General features: G+C 35.2%; 1 protein-coding gene across 2 annotated transcripts in view; it reads right to left on the bottom strand.

Moving 5' to 3' along the window:
• CUTA (Nitrogen regulatory PII-like, alpha/beta) overlaps positions 1-22,869 on the bottom strand; it is an 83,823-nt gene that overhangs the window by 20,227 nt on the left and 40,727 nt on the right. Inside the window, exons 2-4 of one of the 2 annotated variants that reach the window (XM_089814958.1) lie at positions 9,443-9,558; positions 3,988-4,050; positions 3,156-3,187 (exon numbers count right to left, since the gene is read on the bottom strand). In XM_089814958.1, coding sequence (XP_089671084.1) covers positions 3,156-3,187; positions 3,988-4,050; positions 9,443-9,558 — 211 coding nt within the window. Of the gene's footprint in view, positions 1-3,155; positions 3,188-3,987; positions 4,051-9,442; positions 9,583-22,869 lie in introns of both variants that reach the window. The other variant, XM_089814959.1, reaches the window with a different exon arrangement.

Here is a 22,869-nt window from a genome sequence, read left to right as displayed (position 1 = left end):
TTGTTTATCTGATTTCTGGGCTAAAATCCAACAATCACATCCAATAGTTTTGCTTCCAGCTTAATCTCATTAGGTGGACATGGCATCATCCCTTTTGCATGATTCTATTGGGATGTAACTCGTATCATTTGCTATCAACACCCCTTTATGCCAAGTCATAGATTGCCATGGGGATAAAGATTAAAGATAATGTATACACCAAATCAAGCATAGCCATGCCAAATTAGGCACAAGTTTGATGCTCAATCCTTCTAGTTTTCCATTGTCCATACAATGGTCTTATGCCTCAATTATAATGTGCATAAAAACCATGGTTTGAAAACTTGGACTTAGAAACGGTCAACTGGAAAATATTGAAAAACTTGACAAAAAAATCAACAATAAATTGACATTTTCCCAAACATTTGAAAATATGTAATATCTTAAAACATTCTTTATAAACATGTGTATATATATAATATATATTGATCGGTTATTCATATATGTGTGCGTGTGTGTGCGTGCGTGTGTGTGTGTGTGTGCGCGTGTGTGTGTAGATAGAGAGAGAGATCAGTAATTCATATAAATATATATTGATCGGTTATTCATATTGTGTGTGTGTGTGCGTGCGTGTGCATGTGCGTGTGTGCGCGCGCGCGCGTGTGTGTAGATAGAGTGTGTGTGTGTGTGTGTGTGTGTGGCTAGAGAGAGAGAGAGACCAGTAATTCATATAAATATATATATATTGATCGGTTATTCATATATTGTGTGTGCGTGTGTGTGCGTGTGTGTGCGTGTGCGTGCGTGTGTGTGTGTGTGCGCGTGTGTGTGCGCGTGTGTGTGCATGTGTGTGCGCGTGCGTGTGTGTGTGCGTGTGCGTGCGTGTGCGTGTGTGTGTGTGTGTGCGCGCGCGCGTGTGTGTGTGTAGATAGAGAGAGAGAGATCAGTAATTCATATAAATATATATATTGATCGGTTATTCATATATATATATATATATAGAGAGAGAGAGAGAGGGAGAGAGAGAGAGAGAGAGAGAGAGAGAGAGAGAGATCAGTAATTCATATATATATATATTAAAAACATTAAATAATAAAATATTAAATATTATGCTAAAGTATATAAGTGTATTAATAATATATTTTCTACATTATGAATATGTAATCGGCAATTTTATTTTATACTATTATTTCAATATATGTCTATAGTTTCAATATATAACAATATATATGTCTAAACTTTATATATTCAAACTATATACATATATTACAAGTTTGCTTGTAGTGTATTATACCATACAAGTCTATGAAAGCAAGTAATATAATATAAGAGTTTTATAATACCTCTAAACTCAGTCCACTATCACTAATGAACAGGAAGTAATATAGTTGAATATGATCCCAGTAAGTAATGTCATCAGGCATCAACTAGGAAGTGATGTCGATGAACAAGATGTAATGTCGTCGAGCTCTTCTTCACGCTCTCACTGTTGCCTCATGAAACCTTAGGGCATCATCAAACAAAGGAAATAAAATGGACAAAGGAAACTTTAATGTTTAAGGCAGTGCTTTTTATAATTTATTCACTTTACTTTTTATAAGCTGATGTTAATGCATAAATCTCAAGTGTTTTGGAGAGTATTGGACTCTAATCATGCTGCATAATTTTCATTAAACCAGCACTGAGTTTAATAGCAATAAAATCACCCAGCATATTTTGGTGTGATATATCATGATACTAGCGGTATATAACAGAGATTTTCAACCATGTAAAAAACAATGACATAATAGAAGACAAGCCATGCATTAAATTTACAAAAAATATCGAATCAAAATTATGATAACCTATTTTACATAGGTGCTCGTTATTTGTCCCTAGGGGGCTCATTTTCGCCCCTGAAATGTTTTGGGGACAGTGGTACAAATGGAGGACATCCCTCAGCCATCCCTGATTTCAAAAAACTGCAGGAAATGGCAAGAAATGTCCCCTGACATTTGGGGACAGCTAGTCGTCCTCAAAGTGCCTAGGGGATACCTGAAACATCCTCAATTGGTCCCAAAACAAAAAAGTGTACCCTACACATTTGAATGATTTTTGGCATATAAAAACAAAACAAAACAAAAACAGTTAATTTTTTTTTTGTCAAAGTGGAAATGTGGGGGGACCACAAGGTTCAAATTTGTGTCCACAAACAATAAAATTTAAATGAAGGTGCAACCAGGATTGGTCAGGCTACCATCGGATGATCCACTTCTGCTAGAGGGAGATAGTGGCTCAGATGATTCTGAGCCTTTGGATATCGATAGCTAGAATGAGCTTAGTTTCATATGTTGTGCCTGTGGCCTGTTTTATTTGAGACATTTTGGTTTCGATATTTATATTTATAAACCATGATTTTCATGTTTGACACTAATTTTATAATACTATTATACTGATTTACACTGCTTATTTTATCATTTCTTATTTTATCATTTCTGTTGTTATACTACTGTTGTGAATCGGTGATTTATTTGCATATTGTCTTGTTATCAATTATTGACATGTCCCTTTCTTTCCTTCTCTCTATTTATAGTAACTTAATATATTTTGAAAAATTCACCCACACACACATGCAACTTATTAAAAAAATTGTATTCTCTCACCCCCTATTTTTGGATGTTTAAAAAATGTCCCAGAAACGTGTCACCTGGTCCCATCCCTGTCCCCAAAATGTCGTGGAGCATAGATCATAACATATTGTATAGGATAACCCTTACATCCAACTCTAGCTCTCATTTAATATATTAATTCAGTTTGAACTAGTAAATCAAAGACTATACAAGAGGGTTCAAACTGCACCATTGAAACAATTCATGAGTCTCAACAAAGATAGAAGTAAAGGCTGCTTAAGACAACCTAGCAACCACATTAACGGAAAAATGGAGGGTACTTACCATGGGGGTTTGAAGTTATCCAAGGAAATACAAAAGGTAGGGAATTGAAATTACTAACAATCTAGGATGACAGAGACAGTCTAGAACTTTTTCTTTTCATATTTTAAAGTTGGAAGTATCATATGACTGTGGGCATAAGAATAAACTCTAAAAAGGAAATCCCCTTGCATTGACTCCCAATTCTTGTTGTGACATGTTGCTTAGTAATGTTAGCCAATTCTTGCATCAAATGTGCCTCAGTACCTTATCTTGCCACCAGTAAGTTGACTCAATACCTGCACACAAGAATAAAGGAAATTTTTGTAAATGTTATAGCTTCATATTATCATTCAATTTCATTACTCACAATAAAAATACTGTGATGTGAATTCCCCAAAAAAGAAATTATGTCTGATGGTGTTTGTTGCAAGCAACATGGAAAAGTAGTCTCAATATATCATATCCACCAGCAGCCTTACAGATAGACAAAAACAGAAAAATATTAAAGGCAAACTGGCATTAATATGTATCTACTCAGCAAAATATATGAAATGTAAGATGGTTTCACAATCTCAAATTTATCCTGTTAAGCCAGAAATATTAGAGCGCCCTTAAGTTCCAACTTGAAGTAAACTTACAATATGTCAATATGTGAACATTATATCAAAGACAGTCCTGAATTAATCAAACTTGGGAGTGCAATCTTGATAGGCAAATCTAAGATGATGTTTATGATATTCAATAGCATAAGATAAGCCAAAGATGCAATTCCTTCCCAACATAAAAATTCCCTGATCCTTTAGTAGACTCCCTTAATAGAATATTATGCAAGATGAATTCAAACTTTTGTCTCCTGTACTCTATCTGAGTTTATCATCCTGATGATAGATCATGACATCTGATCTGAGATGTTGAATGTAAAATTAAGAAAAACTATCACACAGTCTAATCCAGAAACAACAGCACTCAAAATCAGAGTTTATCATGACTATAAATGAAAATAAAAAGAGACATTTCAGCAAAGAAGATACTAACCAAAACCACAATACTACTCTTAACAACATATTTTTGAAAAAATAAGTTTTTGTATTTATACCAGGGACTTGATTGACGCAACCAGCAAGCTTTGCCTCAATTATGCTTCGAGCCAGCTTCCTACCTGCATATATGCAAGCAGATACATTTCACGCAGCTTCCTAGAACAATCATTATACTTATGATATTGATTATCCGTAAAAAAAAATTAGAACATGAATATAATAAGTGTCTCAGTTCTGTATAATAGCTTGGATATTTCTGGAACCTGACAGAGCATCTTATATAAAGATAAAAACTGCCCCTTGCACAAAGGGAATTGACAGAGATCACAATCCCATCATAAGATCCCTTCAATTCAAGAAGAGATGCAAATTTTATCTCCAGCTGTGCATATCTAGATTTTAATTTTCGAGCAAGTGCAATGGTCTGGAAATCAAACTGAAATCTAACTTTTGATTTGCTTAAATTGCAAGAATGAAAAGACGAAAGTCCAGTGTAATAAGTACAAGATGGAAAACCTTAGGATTGTGAATTCCACTAAAATGCATTCCATGATATGTGAAATGCCAGTCCACTCATTCAAGAAACGATCTTATAATTAACAAGATAAGAAGCACAGATGTGAGTCGAGCCATGACACATTAGAGCAAAACACCACCAGCTGTTACAAAAATCACAGGGAAAATAACAGATGCCAGAATTTCTGGGTAGTGTTGTGATGTTTGTACACCATTGCTCCATTGCGAATGGGGACCCTCTTTTTGCCTCAGCTATAAGTTATAGTGGTCTTTTAGGTCTTAGATATTAACTCTTTTTTCAAGTCTTGTAGCCTTAGCAAAGATTTGATGATGTTAGGGAATCAAACTGGAAGCCCAAGTTTGAGTGACTTGATTATTTGGGTTTTGAGGGCAAGAAATCCTTGGCAGAAAGAGGAGGGACTTTAAAGATCAGATGTGTAGCAATTTCTGAGGCAAGTCTAGGGCTCCAGCCACATGAGGCAGGCGTATTTCCTGAGATTGCGGGACTTCTGACCTTGGAATCCTCCAATCTTCAAAATTCGGCCATTAAATTGCAAGATCAGCATTGTGCCAGAGGGGATGAGCAAGGTCTATAGGACGGAAATTGAGCAAGCAAATAGTCAAGTGGTGTTAAAAGAAGAGACCTTGGAGTTAAAGAAATGTCATTATGGTAAAGTTATAGGTGGCAGAAATCCTCTGATTAGAGTAATTCTGCTCCCTAATTCCTCTACTTTTCAAAATCCCACCCCCTTCTAAATGTATATCTTTGCCAAACCAAATGAACTTGGAGGGTTTGGAAGGCAGTTTGAGGGCTGAAAGTTGAGAATGGAATAAATTAAGTCAAGAAAGGGCACAAGAGATGATAGCAGAATTTCTGAAATCTCAGTATTTCCGCCCAAAAATTCCTCAAAGTCTAAAATTTCCGACCTCTATATCAGGATCAAAACTGGACCAAAAATGGGTGACAAGGGGCTGTAGAGCGCAAATTAGGAGGAAAGTTATTAAATTGTGTAGGAACAAGTTGTTGGGTAATAACAGCACTAAGGAGAAGTCAAAGGGTGGCGGAATTCCTCTATCAGATGATTTCCACCCCATATAATCCTGACTCTCAAAACTGTCCCCTCCCTGCTCATATCACAATTTTTGTTAATTAATGGATCATTGAGAGGGTTTGGGGTTGAAAGGACATTGCAATGTTTCAAATACATGAAAATCTCGCCAAGAAGACCAAGTAGATCCTTTATTTGTAAAATATTTCAATTCACCTCCCTTGGGCAGGTCAGCTCAGTGAGCTGTCATTAAATTCATTCAAATATTTTAAGGCCAAGTCAGCCTGCAGTGGGGAGTGAGCCTCCTCAAACCCCAATGTCTATATAAAGAGGTAAGACAATTCATTTTAGCAAAAAAAACAAAGCAAAATACCTCTGCAAATCAAAAGGCAGTGAATTGTCATAGAGCGAAATCCCTTATAATTTCATGTTTTAGAGATGTTCCATTAAATGACTTTCAATAATAATTAACTGCAGATCCTCGTCACTGGAAAATACTCACTATATCAAGAGAGTAAATTGGAATTACAATGGAAATTCATGAGGGTACAGCAGATCTATTTTGAATGCTGGTCTAACAGAGGAGGTCAAGTGATTCAGTTTTAATTCAAAGTGATCGGCCTCATTTTAAATCTTCGGCTCTCCTCAAAGCAATAGAGTATTATAAGGGGGGAAACTAACTTCAAGGATTTGGATCTTCGTGAAGGCATTTAATGAGATGCACTTCAAAACAAATTTAATAGGTCATCTTGCGGTTATGAAAGTTCATCTTGCCTCTTCAATGTTAATGCAAGATAGCTCTCAGATTTCCTTTCTCTTGCTTATTAATTTCACAACTTGATGCCTGCTCCTCTCTTGTTTTGCAAGGCAAGCCGCTGGAGGGAAAAAGTTAAATGATGCTCAAGACTCCAATATTGCGGGATGATACTCCTAGCTCAAGGGCTGCCTCTTCAATGTTAATGCAAGATAGCTCTCAGATTTCCTTTCTCTTGCTTATTAATTTCACAACTCGATGCCCTCTCCTCTCTTGTTTTGCAAGGCAAGCCGCTGGAGGGAAAAGTTGAATGGTGCTCAAGACTCCAATATTGCAGGATGATACTCTGAGCTCAGGAGCTCAAAACTCCAAGCATGCTGCAAGAGGGCTGTCTTCGTACTCAAGCTCAAGACATCGAAATGGGATGATAGATTCGGAACAAGTCATCAAGGGACAAACTCAAGGATGAGGCACCAAATGAGAAGATGAATTCAACATCAGGAATCATCCAAGAAATTTCCAATTGGGATCAACCACGTTAAGACAACGTTACCAAGTTCACAAGTGCAATCCAATTTGAGATACGGATGCCAAATCAAGTCAGGCCGTGAGAAGATTCAGGAAGATGGGGAAGACTTTAAAGATGGAAAAAAATGGAATTCGAGCTACCACAATCTTCCTTAAGGAATTGAAGAATTAATCAGAGTTACTTTCTCACAATCCAGCAAGAAATATTTGCAGTTTTAACAGATATTCCACAAGCCAGGATTCAAGGCACATGTTCTTAAATAAATACACAGGATAGGGTTGATGAGGTGGCAATTGACTATCTAATCCAATCAGGAAATTCTGTTTACCGCATGGGATAAATAGATTAATGGATTAATGCACACAGACAATGAACAAGAACAGCAAATCTCCTTTTATTATTCGCATATGCCAAGAGATTACATACAGATGATCAGATCATTTACAATGATCCCAGACGGGGTATAAATACTTCCGGCCGAACCTTCCCAAAGGGGTCCGTCGGCTACATAACAATACCATCTACCCGTCGGCTACAAAATCTATACCGACAACATGAACCCGTTGGCTACACAGTTTCTACCGACAACAAATTCCTATTTCAAGTACATTCAATCACATCATGGCAAGTGTCCTATTTTCTTATTCGCTATCAAATGCATGGTAATTTTCTTATTGGCCCATGATTTGGTTCCCTCATATAATTGGCTACTTGTGGGGATTAATCTCCGCCCTTGGTCTTCAATCAATCTTGGCCCTTCGTTATAATTGGATATGTATAAAAGGCCAAGGCCTTCTCATTTGTAAGGGATTAGAGAGTTAGAAAAGTTAATAGTAGAAGACTTAGAAGGTTGGCACTAGTAGAAGACTAAATTAGATTAGGCTAGCTAAGGGAGAGACTTGATCAAATCATTGTTATGAAGCTTTTGAAGTAATTGATAGTTAATTATTGATTCTTCATGCTGAATTACTTAATATTTCTCTAAAGTGTTGCATGGTTTCCTCAATCTTTCACTTGGAGTAGATTTTATTTCATGTTGAGTAGTTCAGTTGAATGGAAGCAATTGTTGATGTTTACATGCTTGACTTGAACAAATCCGAGCCACTAGCCTCTTGATGATTGTAAGTGTGCCTTTTGTGTTAAGCCGATGATTGAAAGCACTTAACTTCAATTGATATTCAATTTTTAGTTATAAATTTAATGGGATTGGAGAGGAGATATTGATTTGAAAACCATTTAAGTGTTCTTAGAAGTTTGCACTAGGTGGGCCTAGTTGCCAATCAAGTTGCATCTAGTAGAGTCCAAGTCATCCACGATTCCTTGCATTCATAATTAGAAGTAGAAGTAGTTGAAGTTAACAAGTTTAGTTGACAAGACAAGTTTAGCCGATATTCTCACTAAGCCCCTTGCTAGAGAGAAGTTTGTGCATATTCGAGATAAGCTTGGAATTGTGGAAAATGAAGTTCTTTTTGAGAGGGAGTATTAACATCAATGATTTCTTCAGATGTACTATAATGAATTTTTCTCAAAGACAGAGAAATTTGAGGTGTTAACCCTTGTTAATGCCTTCTTCTCTGTGAGGGAGATGTTTGAGGTGAAAGCCATTGTTCCACCTTCTAGGAGTAGCCATGGTGGATCCACCCTTTGGGGGTAGCCATGCTGGATGTCATGAGAGAGATTCCATGACTATTTGGCAGTAGCTATGGTGAACATCATGATGAGATGGCAACATCACATTGAGTGATCATGTGATGGGCTTCTTGTTTCCACCCTCTGGGAGTAGCTATGGGGGATGTCATGTGAGAGACTCCATAACTTAGCACTTGTGCCTATTCACCCTCTAGGAGTAGCTATCATGAATGTCATGATGAAATGACAACATTACGTTGAGTATGTGATGGGCACTTGTGCTCATTTGCATTTCCATTCATGGGAGTAGCCGTTATGGACCCACCCTCTAGGAGTAGCCATGGTGAATGTCATAATGAGATGACGACATCACATTGAGTGATTCTGTGATGGGACTAATCGTAATGGACCCACCCTTGGGGAGTAGCCATGGTGGACATTGGATCCCTCCCTAAGAGGGAATGTTAATGTTATTGTAGTCATGATTGGATTCCTTCAGGCTGACATAATAAAAAAAAGGTTGTGATAATATAGTTATATTATCACAATAATACAACTACATTGATAGTATAATTTATTGTGATACAATTATTCTAATTAAATTATTATATTATATAATAGTATAGTATTTATTATATTATATTAAGGGAAGCATGCTGACCCTTGGTAAAGGGGCACCACCGATAAATATAAAGGAAGAATAATTCTTCCTCTCTGATTATACAACAAAAATATATACAATATCCTATCACGTACAATCTGAAAAGAAATCAACAGGCTATAGATTATCTTCTCACTACATCACAGAGCCTCTTTATGAACTTGATTGAGGTATGGCAATTGCAATAGATTATCTTCTCACTACATCACAGACCCTCTTTATGAACTTGATTGAGGTATGGCAATTGCACATTCCAAACATGGGTGGCATTCAGGCTACAATGATGTCCCTTAACACAACAGCAAGATCGTTGAACATTCAAAATAATAATGTAGAAGTAAATGTATTACATATTTTGTTGGCTCATACGTACCTTGTTCTTTGTCTGGTACAGTTACAAAAACGGCAACACTAGGCACGGTACTAGAAGTGTCAGCCATCGCTTGAGAGCGAATGTCTTTTATGTTTGATGAGCAGGTGGAGTTTGACCTGTCCAATGCCCGTTCAATTTAGCTGGTCAATTTCAAAACATACAAAATGAATATTGATGTAAACTCTACATCAACATTTAATAATTAGAATATAAATCCCACATTTTCAGGAACATGGAGAAGTGATGAAGCTTTTTCTTTATTTTCATGCATAGAGAACACACAAAAATATAGAGTGAAACTTCAATTTGGACATGTTTCATACAGCAACTGTCAGTCATATCCATTTGATGCCAGTTGAGAATTAAAACAAACAAGAGTTCAACAACATTTAACTCAAAATCAACAATCTTTTCTATGGAAATTAAAAGCTATACTTATATATAGTGTAGGTCATGCAACTAAGGGATTGGACCATAAACAGTAAACCTGTTATGGTCATCCCATTCCACATGTCTGCACATAGCTGAGAAAAATAATTATTATCCCCAAACGGTAATAAATATATCAAAAGCAATCTGAAGAACACCAGAAAGGTCTAGTGCCTAAAAGTAAAAAAGGCCGTATGAAACCACTTCCAAAGGTGTGCAATCTTAGCATTCTGTCACGTCCCCATTTTCAGATTAGCATCATGGAGAAGCCCTCTACCTTATCCCCATTTCCCATTAACTAAAGGATTGTGCAAGTGAGATGAATTAAAATTATTCAAGTCGAGTCCAATCACTCACTTTATTTTGGGGAAACTTAATACTATTATTCTAAGTTGCCGGTACAGATGCAGGTTTGAGGTTCGGGTTTGAAATCGTTCGGACTCATTTTGGGTTCGTTCATACAAGATGTTTATATATATATATGCAGCAGCAGCAAATAAGTTCATACACAGAAGGAGGCAAGAACTGTTTCTTCTCATTCACAAATGCACAAATGACATATAAAACAACCCTTCTAGCCTTTTTAGTGGTCACTTCTAGGGTTGGAGAGTCGAATAGACATAAGTTGGCAAAATATCTTTATGAAAAAGTCAATAAAAATGATGTTTCCAGTCAAATTCGCCCCAAATTCATTTTGGGTTCCTCTGTCCAAATCAAAAGTTTTCCAAATTCATCCAAAAATCTTACAGGGTCCTAAGAGAATTTTCAGCAAACTTACCTGACCATGGCAGAATTTTTGAGCGAATTCGAACCGAATCTGACTTTGCAGTGAACCAAATTTTGAATTCCACCATCTAAGAGCGAATCTGTTAACTTAGCTATTATTTTAATAAATTAAAAGTGTTCTTTAAACATTTAAATGTAACAACAATTTTAAAATACTTAAAGGGGGAACATAAAATTGAACAGTAAAAGAAAATAAATGGGGGGAATAGAAAAGGTGACTATAGGAGTAGTTGGTTCTTTATTTGGAGATAACTTATCCTTTCTGCATCCAATTCTCAAATTTGAATGAGTTGCTTAATTTAGGGCATCCAAGGATGGAAAGTTTGTTAAGCTTTCAATAGGTTGAAATCCCTCTTGGATTCACGTCTGGGGTTAAGAACAAAACACTTTCTTCCAATCTTAGGTGGTTCCATCTAAGAAACACAATTATGCCATCGTGAAGGTATTCGAGATATTTTCAACTTGCCAAAGTGGTGCTACAATGTCTTCTGCAAGTAATGTCATCTTTGTTGTCAAAGCATGATTGAGGATTATCAGATATTTTGGTGAATTTTCCAAGCTCCAACTAGGGAAGGATTTGAATTTTTAATTTCACTAAATTTGGAGTGGAGGAGAAAATCAGTATATTGTTCCAATCATCATTGGCAAGTGTGATCAGAGCATAAAGGAAAATGATGCAGAAATATAACAGTGTGGTTTACATTAATCTGTGAATGATGGTCAAGTAATAGTTGAAAAACTTGGACTCAAATAACTGTACACCAAAAACATTTAAAACTTAGGACCTGATGAAAAATCAGGGAAAATGCAGCAATTACTTGGCAATTTTATCAAACATTTGAAAAATGCATAATTTTTTAAAAATTCCTTAGAGACACATAAATTACTAAATTTGTAGAATGTACCACAAATTTCCATCAAAATAATCAAAACTTGAGTTTAATACATATAATAGACCAAAAAAATGTACAACCCTTGAATAGATATCAATTTCTATTGTCTCATTTTCAGCGCAAGGGCTTTCCTGTGAAGAAATTTGAGAAGGTCGAGGCTTATTTTTGAAGTAAAAGATTCTACAATAGTCTGTCTTGAAAAAACACATTCAACCCCACCACATGTGAAATCAAAAGCTTCATATTCTAGTTGTATGTGAAGCTGAAAGTCATCATTTTTAAATGTGCCAGGAAGAAAATAACTTTCAACACTTCCACCACATGTGAAATCAAAAGCTTCATATTCTAGTTGTATGTGAAGCTGAAAGTCATCATTTTTAAATGTGCCAGGAAGAAAATAACTTTCAACACTTCCAAACTCAGGAAAGGGAATGAGATTAGATCTTTTCTCACTTACATTATGTTTTCTTACCGATTAATGGTCTTCATGAGGCTGTGTCATTTCTTGTTGAACCTTATCCAGACTGAGTAATTGCAAGAGATGAAGTTAGATGAGATTACTGGAGCTTCTTCATCATCAACCTCTACTTTTTTCTCGAGCTGCCACACCCTTTCTTTATATCCGTTGCAGACTCTTTAACTTATGAAATCTAACACACAGGCTTCTCCACAAGGTAAATGTATGATCATCCTCAATGCTCAGGTTGGTTTTTACACCATGAGAGATGCTTTCCTTGTAGCATTCCCAGCAATCATACAGCACTTTGTCATCCATTTGGAGACTCTCCAAGATGGTGGGATTTGACCTCATCTTCCTTGTGACCTTTCTGTTCTGCATGATAATGCAATAGAGATTCCACTGTACTGTACACAGGTATAAAACTGAGGAACCAAACAGACATTGATCTTTGTTTCTGATTTCCACAGCAGAGCCACCAAAAATATGTTGGTAAACAGATTTGTCAATGCAAATATTTCTTCAAAAATGACCCTGTTCACCCTAACAGCAATGACAATCGCAACAACAATTAGATAGATTGGAGCTCGATTACTATCAAACTTCAACCTTCGCATTTGAGAGGGGCAACTGCCTCATATGATAAGGGTATTTGTATTTCTATGTACTTTTCACCTGAAAGTACATATTAACATGAATGCCAAAAGCAGACATACGAATTCTAGTTGGTATTCATGATCTAGAATGATTACAAAGGGGGATTTTGCATACAATATAAAGATGACAAGATAAGAATATCAAACCTTGACATACAAAAAGACAGGATATTCTAATAAATTAGCATCAAGCTACAAAGAGATGAATGTGTTTTATCAAATCAATTACATAGAATGGAAAGACTATGGAATTTCACCATTATAGAGGAGAATACAAACTTCACATACGAGAAGTAAACAATAATAATCGATGATGCCTTCAAGACATACGACTAAATGCATTCATCTTTATTCTGTTAGATTTAGGATCTCTACAAATGTAGTAACATTGTTGTAATTCTATGTGTTTCAATTGCAGATATCCAAGATATATAAATATATCTTCAAGAGGCATGTCTTGTGAAGAGACATGTCTCTATGGTTATATATATTAATTAATCATTAATTAAAACATTATTAATTATAACATATCTATATTATATAGAAATATATAATATATAATATATAGCATACAATATATTATATATAATATATATAGCATACAATATATATATTAGAGTATGTATAATTAACAATTAAAAATAACCATAGAAAGGATTAACTCTAAGACAGTTCAATCCGACAGAAGCTACAATTTAACACTCCCTCTTAGCTCAAGAGGATTGTAATAGAATACATTATCACAATAATCTTAGAATGTCATATTAAAGACCTTAATATATATATCACATAGATACATTATCCTTTGATAATATAAGTCTCAACAAGAAGTCTATATCATAGGTGAGATCTTTTTATAGTAGGCATCGCTTCACGAAATGTGTCAGAACAAACATGCCAACAATATCTAATTCTAACAATGATATGTATATCAATTGTTTTCTACCATAGCTATGACTTAGATACAATCAAAGCTATCTCAACACTCCCTCTTCATTTGGAAAGATTGATATATAACATACTATGTTCTTGAGTATAAGGAGATATCATCTCACTATGATATCCATAAAATGGCATATCAATATGAATTCATCAACACACATATGTAAATTAACATATGGAATTTACTTCAACACACTAAGAGGCTAGAAACCTCAATACTCCCTCTTAAGCAAAGGGAAATTGAAATAAGCTTAACTTACACAATAAGGTGTAATCATCATTATGTTTTAAACTAAGAGAGAGAAAGAAACCATAATGGATTTTCATGGTGTCCGGCTATCGCCCAAAAGACCCATGAAGGTTATCAATGTGTCCGAAAAAAATCTGGCCCAAAGAACAAAGACAACCCAAATTTTCAAAACAATGGGTTTTCATGGTGTCCGGCTATCACCCTCAAGACCCAGGAAGGTTATCAATGTGTTCAGCAAAATCCGGCCCAAAGAACAAAGATAACACCAAATTCAACCATTTTTTGAAGACAGATCAACTAAAATAAAGTCGTCACTTTATAATAAGATCAGAACACACGAAAGGTCATCACCTTTCACAAGAAAAGTCGTCACTTTTCACAATACAAGCTTGCAAGCAAAAAGTAATTTTATATTCATGAATATCTAGTTTAATAAATGCATTTGCAACAAGGTCATATCAATTTTACCTCTGAAGTACACAATTTCAACTTTGCAAGAGGCTTGGTAAAAATATCAGCACTTTGCTCATCTGTACTAATATAACTCATCCTTGTGATAAATGCACCAGTATCACAAGGTCACATGACATTAAGCCATGGAGCATTTTCTACAAGAGTAGATTTATCACTGTAGCATATAATCATCAACCATATGATGTTAGTCAATAAGTGCATAAGAAACAATAATCATTAATAATGTCAAGTTTACCTCTGAAGTGATATGATCTACTCCCTCTAAATAAAAAATTTGACAGAATCATGTTCTTATTTGCTCCCTCTTAATCTGAAGCAATGTGAAATTTCCTCTTCATAATCTTAATCATAAAAGATGTTCTCTTCCAGAGCCTGCACAATAATCCTAGTAGTAAACGTACCAACTTTCCTTTTCTACAAGAACATCTGTAGATATAAAGGAAAAGATCAATGCAATTTAACTCGTATAGTACATATAAGTTTATAACCTAGAAAGAGAGAGACTATAGTAAGTAGATAACTATAATACTCAAGAGTATGAAATACTTATCTTTCTACGACAATCCATAATTGTCAAATGATTAAATCTCCTCTCTAAAGATGGTTTCAAGTGGGAATTTGAACATTGTTTATTAAATCTACCCCCCACAATGTGAAATTCCAACTTTTATATCATCGAACAATTTTCCCTGCTCGGTACCTAGTGTATGATCATGCAAGTTATTTAAGGATCTTTTCATTTTCTTGTGATGTTCACAAGGTGTGGCCCATTAAAATCATTTTGTTACTCATAAAACTTTTAAACTTCCTTTGAATATCTTAATCTTTTCAACCTTCAGGTGATAAGTCAATACTTCCTCATGATGTACATAAAAATAGGCTCATCAAAATCATGAAGTCATACACATGTATTTCTAGACTCCCTCTGGGTATTTGATCTTCTAAGCTCATGTGTTGCCTTCAAAGAAGTGTCATGCTCCCTCTTAATGTAGAAAGATAGTCATAATCTCAATCATCAAGGACATTTGCTTCAAGAGCCTCACTTTATCTAGCTTGATCACAACTTCTTTTGAGCTACTGTCATAAGCTACCTATCTTTTCCTGCAAGATCAACTTTACACACAAAGGAAAAAAATCAAAGCGATTAACTCTTATAGTATGTGTATAATTTCAAATAAGAGAGAGATTACAATAAGTGATTAAATTTAATACTCAAGGACAACAAATACTTATCTCGTTCTTGATACAAGTTGCTCCAATTTAAGGTCCATATACATTAAAAAAGAAAATGCCACCAATGAGAAATGAAACATTGGTTAAGGTAACCATTCACCAGAAAATGCCGTCAATGGGAATGAAACATTGGTCGAGGTAATCATTCACCCCCACAATGTAAAATTCCCACTCTTATATATACTTCTGAATTTGACACACAATTTTAGCAACACCAAAGAGAGAGTTTACTCCTTAAAATTTATGTCATCCACATGAAATTGCCCTAGCTTTCCATAGTAGTAGGGTCAATATGTGTCATTTTGATAGACAATTTTACATCTCTCTCCTCAAAACTTTGGAAAGGCACTAGAATCATTTCCATGTCAATACTTTTAAATATATTTGTTGTGACAACTCTGTACTAGTTAAAACTCCACATAAATGAAGCTCCTCAAAGTGCCTTGATTATCAATTTTATTAATTTGTGATGTCACCCATTGTCATGGATACTTCAGATTTGACAATGTTTATAGCAACATTTCAATTAGTATTAATAACTTTTCCTTTCTTATTTCCAATTTATTTCACATTATAACTGTTGTTAGTACCAACTTCCTAATATTTATGTCTTTCTCTATATTCATCAATCAAAATGATAGGTTTGAATTTTGACTCCCAATGTTACATAGAGCAGTGCCAAAAACTGATACATTCCTAGTCGCACAACAATACCTATGCACCATAGTGTGAATCTATTGTTCTTGTACTTCTTCTTAGATTATTTGAGAATGGAATACGGTTCAAGTGAGAATAGAACAATGACTATTATTCCCCCCTTTGAATCAATATGATCAATATCACTGGCAGTTGATGAAATTATATCCTCTGTATGGTCCTCTCTTTCAAGGTTGCCTCTAATGAAATTTCAGGGTCCATATGAGTCTCAATCTTCCTCTTCCTGCAATGAAATTCTTGAAGGAAGATCAAGGCAACTAACTTATAGTATAGGAAAATAAGGAGGATTTACTATATTAGAAATACAATATTAGAAAATTGGACTAGAAAATACTTATCTCATGTAAGCAAGGATAACGCTCTTTAGATGACTTCATCTATTAAGCTCAATTCTTAATTTAAGGCAATAGAGGCATGCTTATCTTATCACCACCCAATTTAATTACAACTCAATATCTAATCATTTCATTTAACATGATTGTAATACCATCCTTTTATAGATATATTTTCTTCATTCAATAGTTGTCTACCATATCAATTTAGAGTAATACTTATTCATGCATGTGTTTAACATATTGACATAATTTGAGGGAACATCACTAATAATAATAATATGCTTACCTTTTAAACAAAAAATGGATGCATAGTCATACCTTAGATATGCGGGATGTGATGCTTTAATATCAACGAGGGCACACTCTTCTTATGAGTCATCTGTCTCCTCACCACGACCCCACAATCTCATTGTATCCTCACATATATGGGACCCTTCTCGTCCCTCCTATCAACTATTTTTAGACTATTAAAATATTATCAACAGCCTTAACTATATATTATAGTTTTGTCAAGATCGATGTATTTGATTGCACAGTTAAGACGTGACAGGTGATACCGTACAAGCCTTTGCTAGTTCAATCTCTCCATAGTCATCGCTTCTCACTTCTCTTTATCTTTCCATGGTAATATATTTCTTCATTATTGCATCTTCCCATTGCTGTCTGATTTTGTGTCTTATTCTGAAAGCTCTCAATATCTATAGTTTTCCCCATTGCCGTTTGAACCTCTCCCAAGAATGGTCACCAATCATGAATTTCTAAAATCTGATGGCATAATAAACATGTCTTTCATATCATGGCTCCAGTAGTCACTGAGGTTTGATCGCTGCACATTGATTGTACACAGGTTATGTTATTGATTCTAGTACTATACATTGATTCTTTTGTTTTCTTCTAAACCCTAATTAATAATCTTCCTACATAAATATCGTGGATGTTTTACAACTATTATTAGTCACCAGTACTGGTTTTCTGAGTAAGTGTCCTCTTATTATTAGTCAACTCCAATGCCCCCATATCTCTACCTTGACAGTGATTGGTGATAACACTGTCTCTTTTCCTCTGTATTATTCTCATTTGCTGATTCGAGTCAACCAAATTCTCATGAGCTTGGAAGTGGCAAATGTTAGTACTTTATTGCTTCTTATCTATTCTGTCTTAAGCAGTTTAAGTTTAATGGTAACATTCATGCCTTGGTACCCATTTGAATATTTCCGCCAGTTCTCCATAGTTATGTTCCAAAATGGTCAGCAGGAGTACATGTCTTGAATCCAACTTCCAAGCACAAAAAAACACTGCTAGAAGGCAGATTTAGACAAAACTAAATCTTAAAGACATTGGTCAATCTTCAAGCGATGTTTGAAGCTGTTAACAGAAATTTAATTGCTACTGGAGATGAATGTCCTGATGATCAACTTAATATTGCTCCCAAAAATGATATTATATGCAGAGAAATTTTATGCTTAATATATTCCCAAAGTACTTCCACATAAACCATAGATGAATAAATCTTTAATTTTATGTGGCTCAATTCTATCTACTGCAATATAATAAAGTTATCAAGCCCATTGAAAATAGGCAGGGTTTGACTAAATGTCATTTAGAATATATTTTCTGACACACGATGAAATATCCTATCATGGCAAAAATATATGCAGCTCCAACGCTATGGTGAAGTTATGAAGCCTTAGAAATAAAATATTAAATACTGACTTCTGACTTTCTGTAATTCCTTCACTCCACCACTTCCCTCAAACACTTGCTAACATTTGCAGTCTCTGCTCTGATATCATGTAAGATTTAGGATCTCTGCAAATGTAGTAACATTGTTGTAATTCTATGTGTTTCAATTGCAGATTTCCAAGATATATAAATATATCTTCAAGAGGCATGTCTTGTGAAGAGACATGTCTCTATGGTTATATATATTAATTAATCATTAATTAAAACATTATTAATTATAACATATCTATATTATATAGAAATATATAATATATAATATATAGCATACAATATATTATATATAATATATATAGCATACAATATATATATTAGAGTATGTATAATTAATGATTAAAAATAACCATAGAAAGGACTAACTCTAAGACAGTTCAATCCGACAAAAGCTACAATTTAACATATTCTTTTGAAAATATACAAGTTGAAAGGCATTTCTATACATGGTGTAGATCCAAAAAAAATTCTCCATAGTTTCCCCTTTGTCAAAAAGTTCCTCCTTTACATTGCAAAGGAGATTGTATTTGTAGACTCCCCTTGGATAAGTACCTAGTAACCACTTAAAGTAACCACCTAACTACTTATGACAATGTTGGTAAACAGATTTGTCACTTGAAAATGGCCCAATGGAGTGTATGTGGCAAACTATTCACAACAGTTGGATAGGCCCTTGATATGCGGCCTTCCTCTGCATTTAGAGGGGCAGCTCCCTCATATGATATAATTTTGAAGTTTTCCAAATAAAGATGAAATCAAACTTTAAAAGATCAATAAAAAGCCATTGATGAGAAATGACCCACACGACTTCAAAGCTTTCCTAGACTAACTTAAACCGCTAAGAACAACAATCAAGATCTACGCTTGAGAATTATCACTAGCACAATGTTGATCCAAAGATTCATTAACATCTCCACGATACCATTCGAATGCTCATTGCAAAGAGAATCAATATTTCTAACAATTTGGATTCGAAAGAAGAGAACTCAAATTGCACGTTCCTTTACTTTCTTGTACTGAGAACCTGAGAGGAATTTTTTATTACAAAGACAAAATTTGTATACACTTTCCAAATATTATCTTCTAATCAAAATTTTAGCATAGTGCTCCCTTTTTCTAAAGTCCAAAAAGTCCCCTACAAAGCCAAAGATGACTCCTTATATAGACATGGAGGTTAAGAACTACTTTTCCGTGGTTAATATCTACCTCCGAAATACGTAATTTTGGAGAGGTTAATTAACCTCTACAATATTAACCACAAAATGACAAAAGTCATGATTTACAATATCTACCATCTGCGGTTCTTGCACATTCGGAGACATTGTATTTTCCGGCGCTTCCAGCTGATGAGATCAAGGCTCATTATGGTTTCTTAGGAATACCAAGAAGCCTAATGTCGTGATGGGTTTTTGAAGAATTCTGTCAAACATGTGTTGATCTGAACGCCTTATTTAAACATTCTATTATGTGCATATCCAACAATCATTACGTCCCCTATGACAATGGATTACTTGACATATGAGGACATCCTCCATATGCTTCTAGCATTCACATTATGAAAAGCACAATATTTCTATGAGGCATCTTCTTGAAGATTTTCAAAGCATCAAACACAAGCTTATTCCTACATACTCTCCAATCAAGGTTGCTCGGGAGAAGATATCTCGCCAAGGCATTTTGTTAAACAGTTTCAAAGAATCCTTAAAAAGCCTCAGTATGTCGATAACCAATATTGGATGATGTTTGGCGGAGCATCCATTTTCTTCAAGGACTCTGCAATATAGAAGAAGCTTGTTTGATTGTTTGGGTATTATCACTACTTCAGACCAAACACATTTATTCTTTGGTTGTCTTCCATCAAACTAAGATTTGCAACATTTTATGAGTTGGTGTGCCTCATCATTTCTGCTACGTGAATGCCACAGACTGGAAATGAGGTCAGAGAGTTATGCCTTGCATGTTCTCGTAGATCACTTCACTCATTCGTACAGCAGATGTCTGATTTTTACATGGGGTTGATGAGTCGCAGTAAAATTGATTGATGATAATGGGATTGGCAACATTGTTCACCAGAATATTTCAGAAACGAATTCCATGTACGAATCCTAAACCACCCTGCTATGTCTTAATTCAGAGGCCATTGGTGGTGCCTGTAAGTGTTGTATCCTCCACCAATACTCCTGATACATATCCTGTACTGTTATCCTTTCCAATGCTTCCTATGCTAATGCCATGGTCCACACAAAACTTCTTTGATTTTGATTTTGCCACTTCCTGAGACGATTGAAATGCAGTCATCTCCTGTAGCAATAGAACAGCCTTCAAGTAACACATTCTAGGATCTTGTGATATGAATTCCATCAATATTTGGACTATTTTGTGGAGCAACAACCTGCAAATTAGACGCTTCAGCTCCAGTAGAATGAGCGATAACAATGTACATTTGTTGGTTGTTCTGAAACCTCACATTTATTATTCTCACATCTAAGTCTGAATCAATTGCCATTTCCGTTGGAGCAGATCGGCATGGATTTGATTTATTAACCTTACAAGATTGCACCCACCAATTATGGCCAGACCCATCAAGTGTTATGGGTTGATAGATGACGGAAAGCCGCGGGCTGAGAACATAGTTATCCCACCAAACAGTTCACATGCTTGGCCATGGTCCAATTGAGGATGAAAACTCGCATCAAACATGTTCCCATGCCTTTCATGTCGAAACAGATCACGTACCCGGTTTGGAGATAATCATCATCACAAAATTAATGACTCACTTCATTTACTACATCAATGCGCAAGCAGAAAAGAAGTCATGGGCACTTGTTTGAGGCTCACTTCTACCACATGTGGATATATTCAATCCTATTTCACAAGGTTACTATTGCGCAAAGAGGTCATATCTGCCTTCGATTTCCAATCCTGCTCTTATACGAATAGGTTGGAGATGTTAATGACTATGGTCTTCACAATTATCCTCGTTGTGATTTGATTTGGTAGTCTTCCCAACATCTCAAACACCTCTAACCAGACATCAGCTGCTCTTATTTGTATTTCACTTTGCATGTTCATGGCTTTGGCATGAAGGATTTGAATGATTCTGCGACCAAATCATTGCGCTTCTAAGAAGTGATTTACTCATGGGGTATTATGACAAACAGTATGCAGTTGATGTTTTCATGTTTGTCTTGTAATTTTCTATCTTACACCCGCCTCTAAGATGATCTTCCTTCCAGTTCTTGACCTTTATCAGCCAAACAAAGAGGTTAATAATTGTCTCAGAAACACGTATTTTGGACCCCGAACCTTAACCTTTTTAGAGGTTAATAGCTAAGGTTAATGGTTCGGAATACATGTTTTGAACCCCGAACCTTAACCTTTTTGGATGAGAGGTTAAGGTTAATGGTTCGGAATACGTGTTTTGGACCCCAAACCTAACCTTTTTGGATGAGGTTAAGGTTAATGGTTTGGAATACGTGTTTTGGACCCCGAACCTTAACCTTTTTGGATGAGAGGTTAAGGTTAATGGTTCGGAATACGTGTTTCGGACCCCGGACCTTAACCTTTTTGGATGAGAAGTTAAGGTTAATGGATGAGAAGTTAAGGTTAATGGTTCAGAATACATGTTTTAGACCCCGAACCTTAACCTTTTAAGAGGTTAATGGTTAATGATTGAGTGAAAAACACTTATTTTGGTGCTCTTCATTAACCTACCATAATTTGAGACTCAGATGATGGAATTGGGAAATTTGAAGTGCAAGGCGGAGCTGGTGATTAGCCAGAGGATTTGAAATCATGAGACTACCAAGAATTGGATAAGTCTTCGAACACTTTAAAGATTGAATTTTTATGTCCTCTTGAATAATTTGATTGAAAATTTTGAAATTTGGGTATGATAAATACCAGGGCAACAGACAACTACCTAAGGTGATTACTTGAGATAACTACTTAGAATAACTACCTAAAGCAACCACTTAGGATAACAGCCCGAGCAATTACTTAGAGTAACTACCCGTTTACAAGCAAATTAGGATTTACCCAACTTTTACAAAAATTAAGATCCAAAGTCTAATGCTCAATACAAATAAGTGACATAAGTCACTTTTACAAAGAAGTAATTTGAAGCTCATAACATAAAAACGATACCATGAAATTGGTATCGTCAATGTGCCCTCTATATGTCCTTTTCTCAATCCAAAAACCATTTGTTCGTGAGCAATCTTAACCTCAAAGAAAACACATTCCAATTGAATTTGTTCAACATTGTTTTCTTTTCATCCATTGAAGGCAAAGGCTTCCCAAGTGTTTGTAAAAGGGTCTCTTGTCCATTTCTTTAGCTTTATGCATTATTAACAATCCTTTCTTCTACATTCCATCTTCTTCACTGTAATGACACAGATTCCCTAATCATACCATTTACTTGTGATCTAGAGTTTGCAAAGCATTTTGCAAAAAATCCATTCTTTATTTTTGCACAATACATTAGAGATAATGCTCCTCTTTGAAAACAATTGTGAATAT

The sequence above is a fragment of the Cupressus sempervirens genome, chromosome 2, assembly GCF_028749045.1.
Source record: "Cupressus sempervirens isolate cs-2001-9-10 chromosome 2, ASM2874904v1, whole genome shotgun sequence".
Classification (NCBI taxonomy): Eukaryota; Viridiplantae; Streptophyta; class Pinopsida; order Cupressales; family Cupressaceae; genus Cupressus; species Cupressus sempervirens.
The sequence above is the reverse complement of the archived record's forward strand: the minus strand, read 5'-3'. Positions and strand labels throughout refer to the sequence as shown.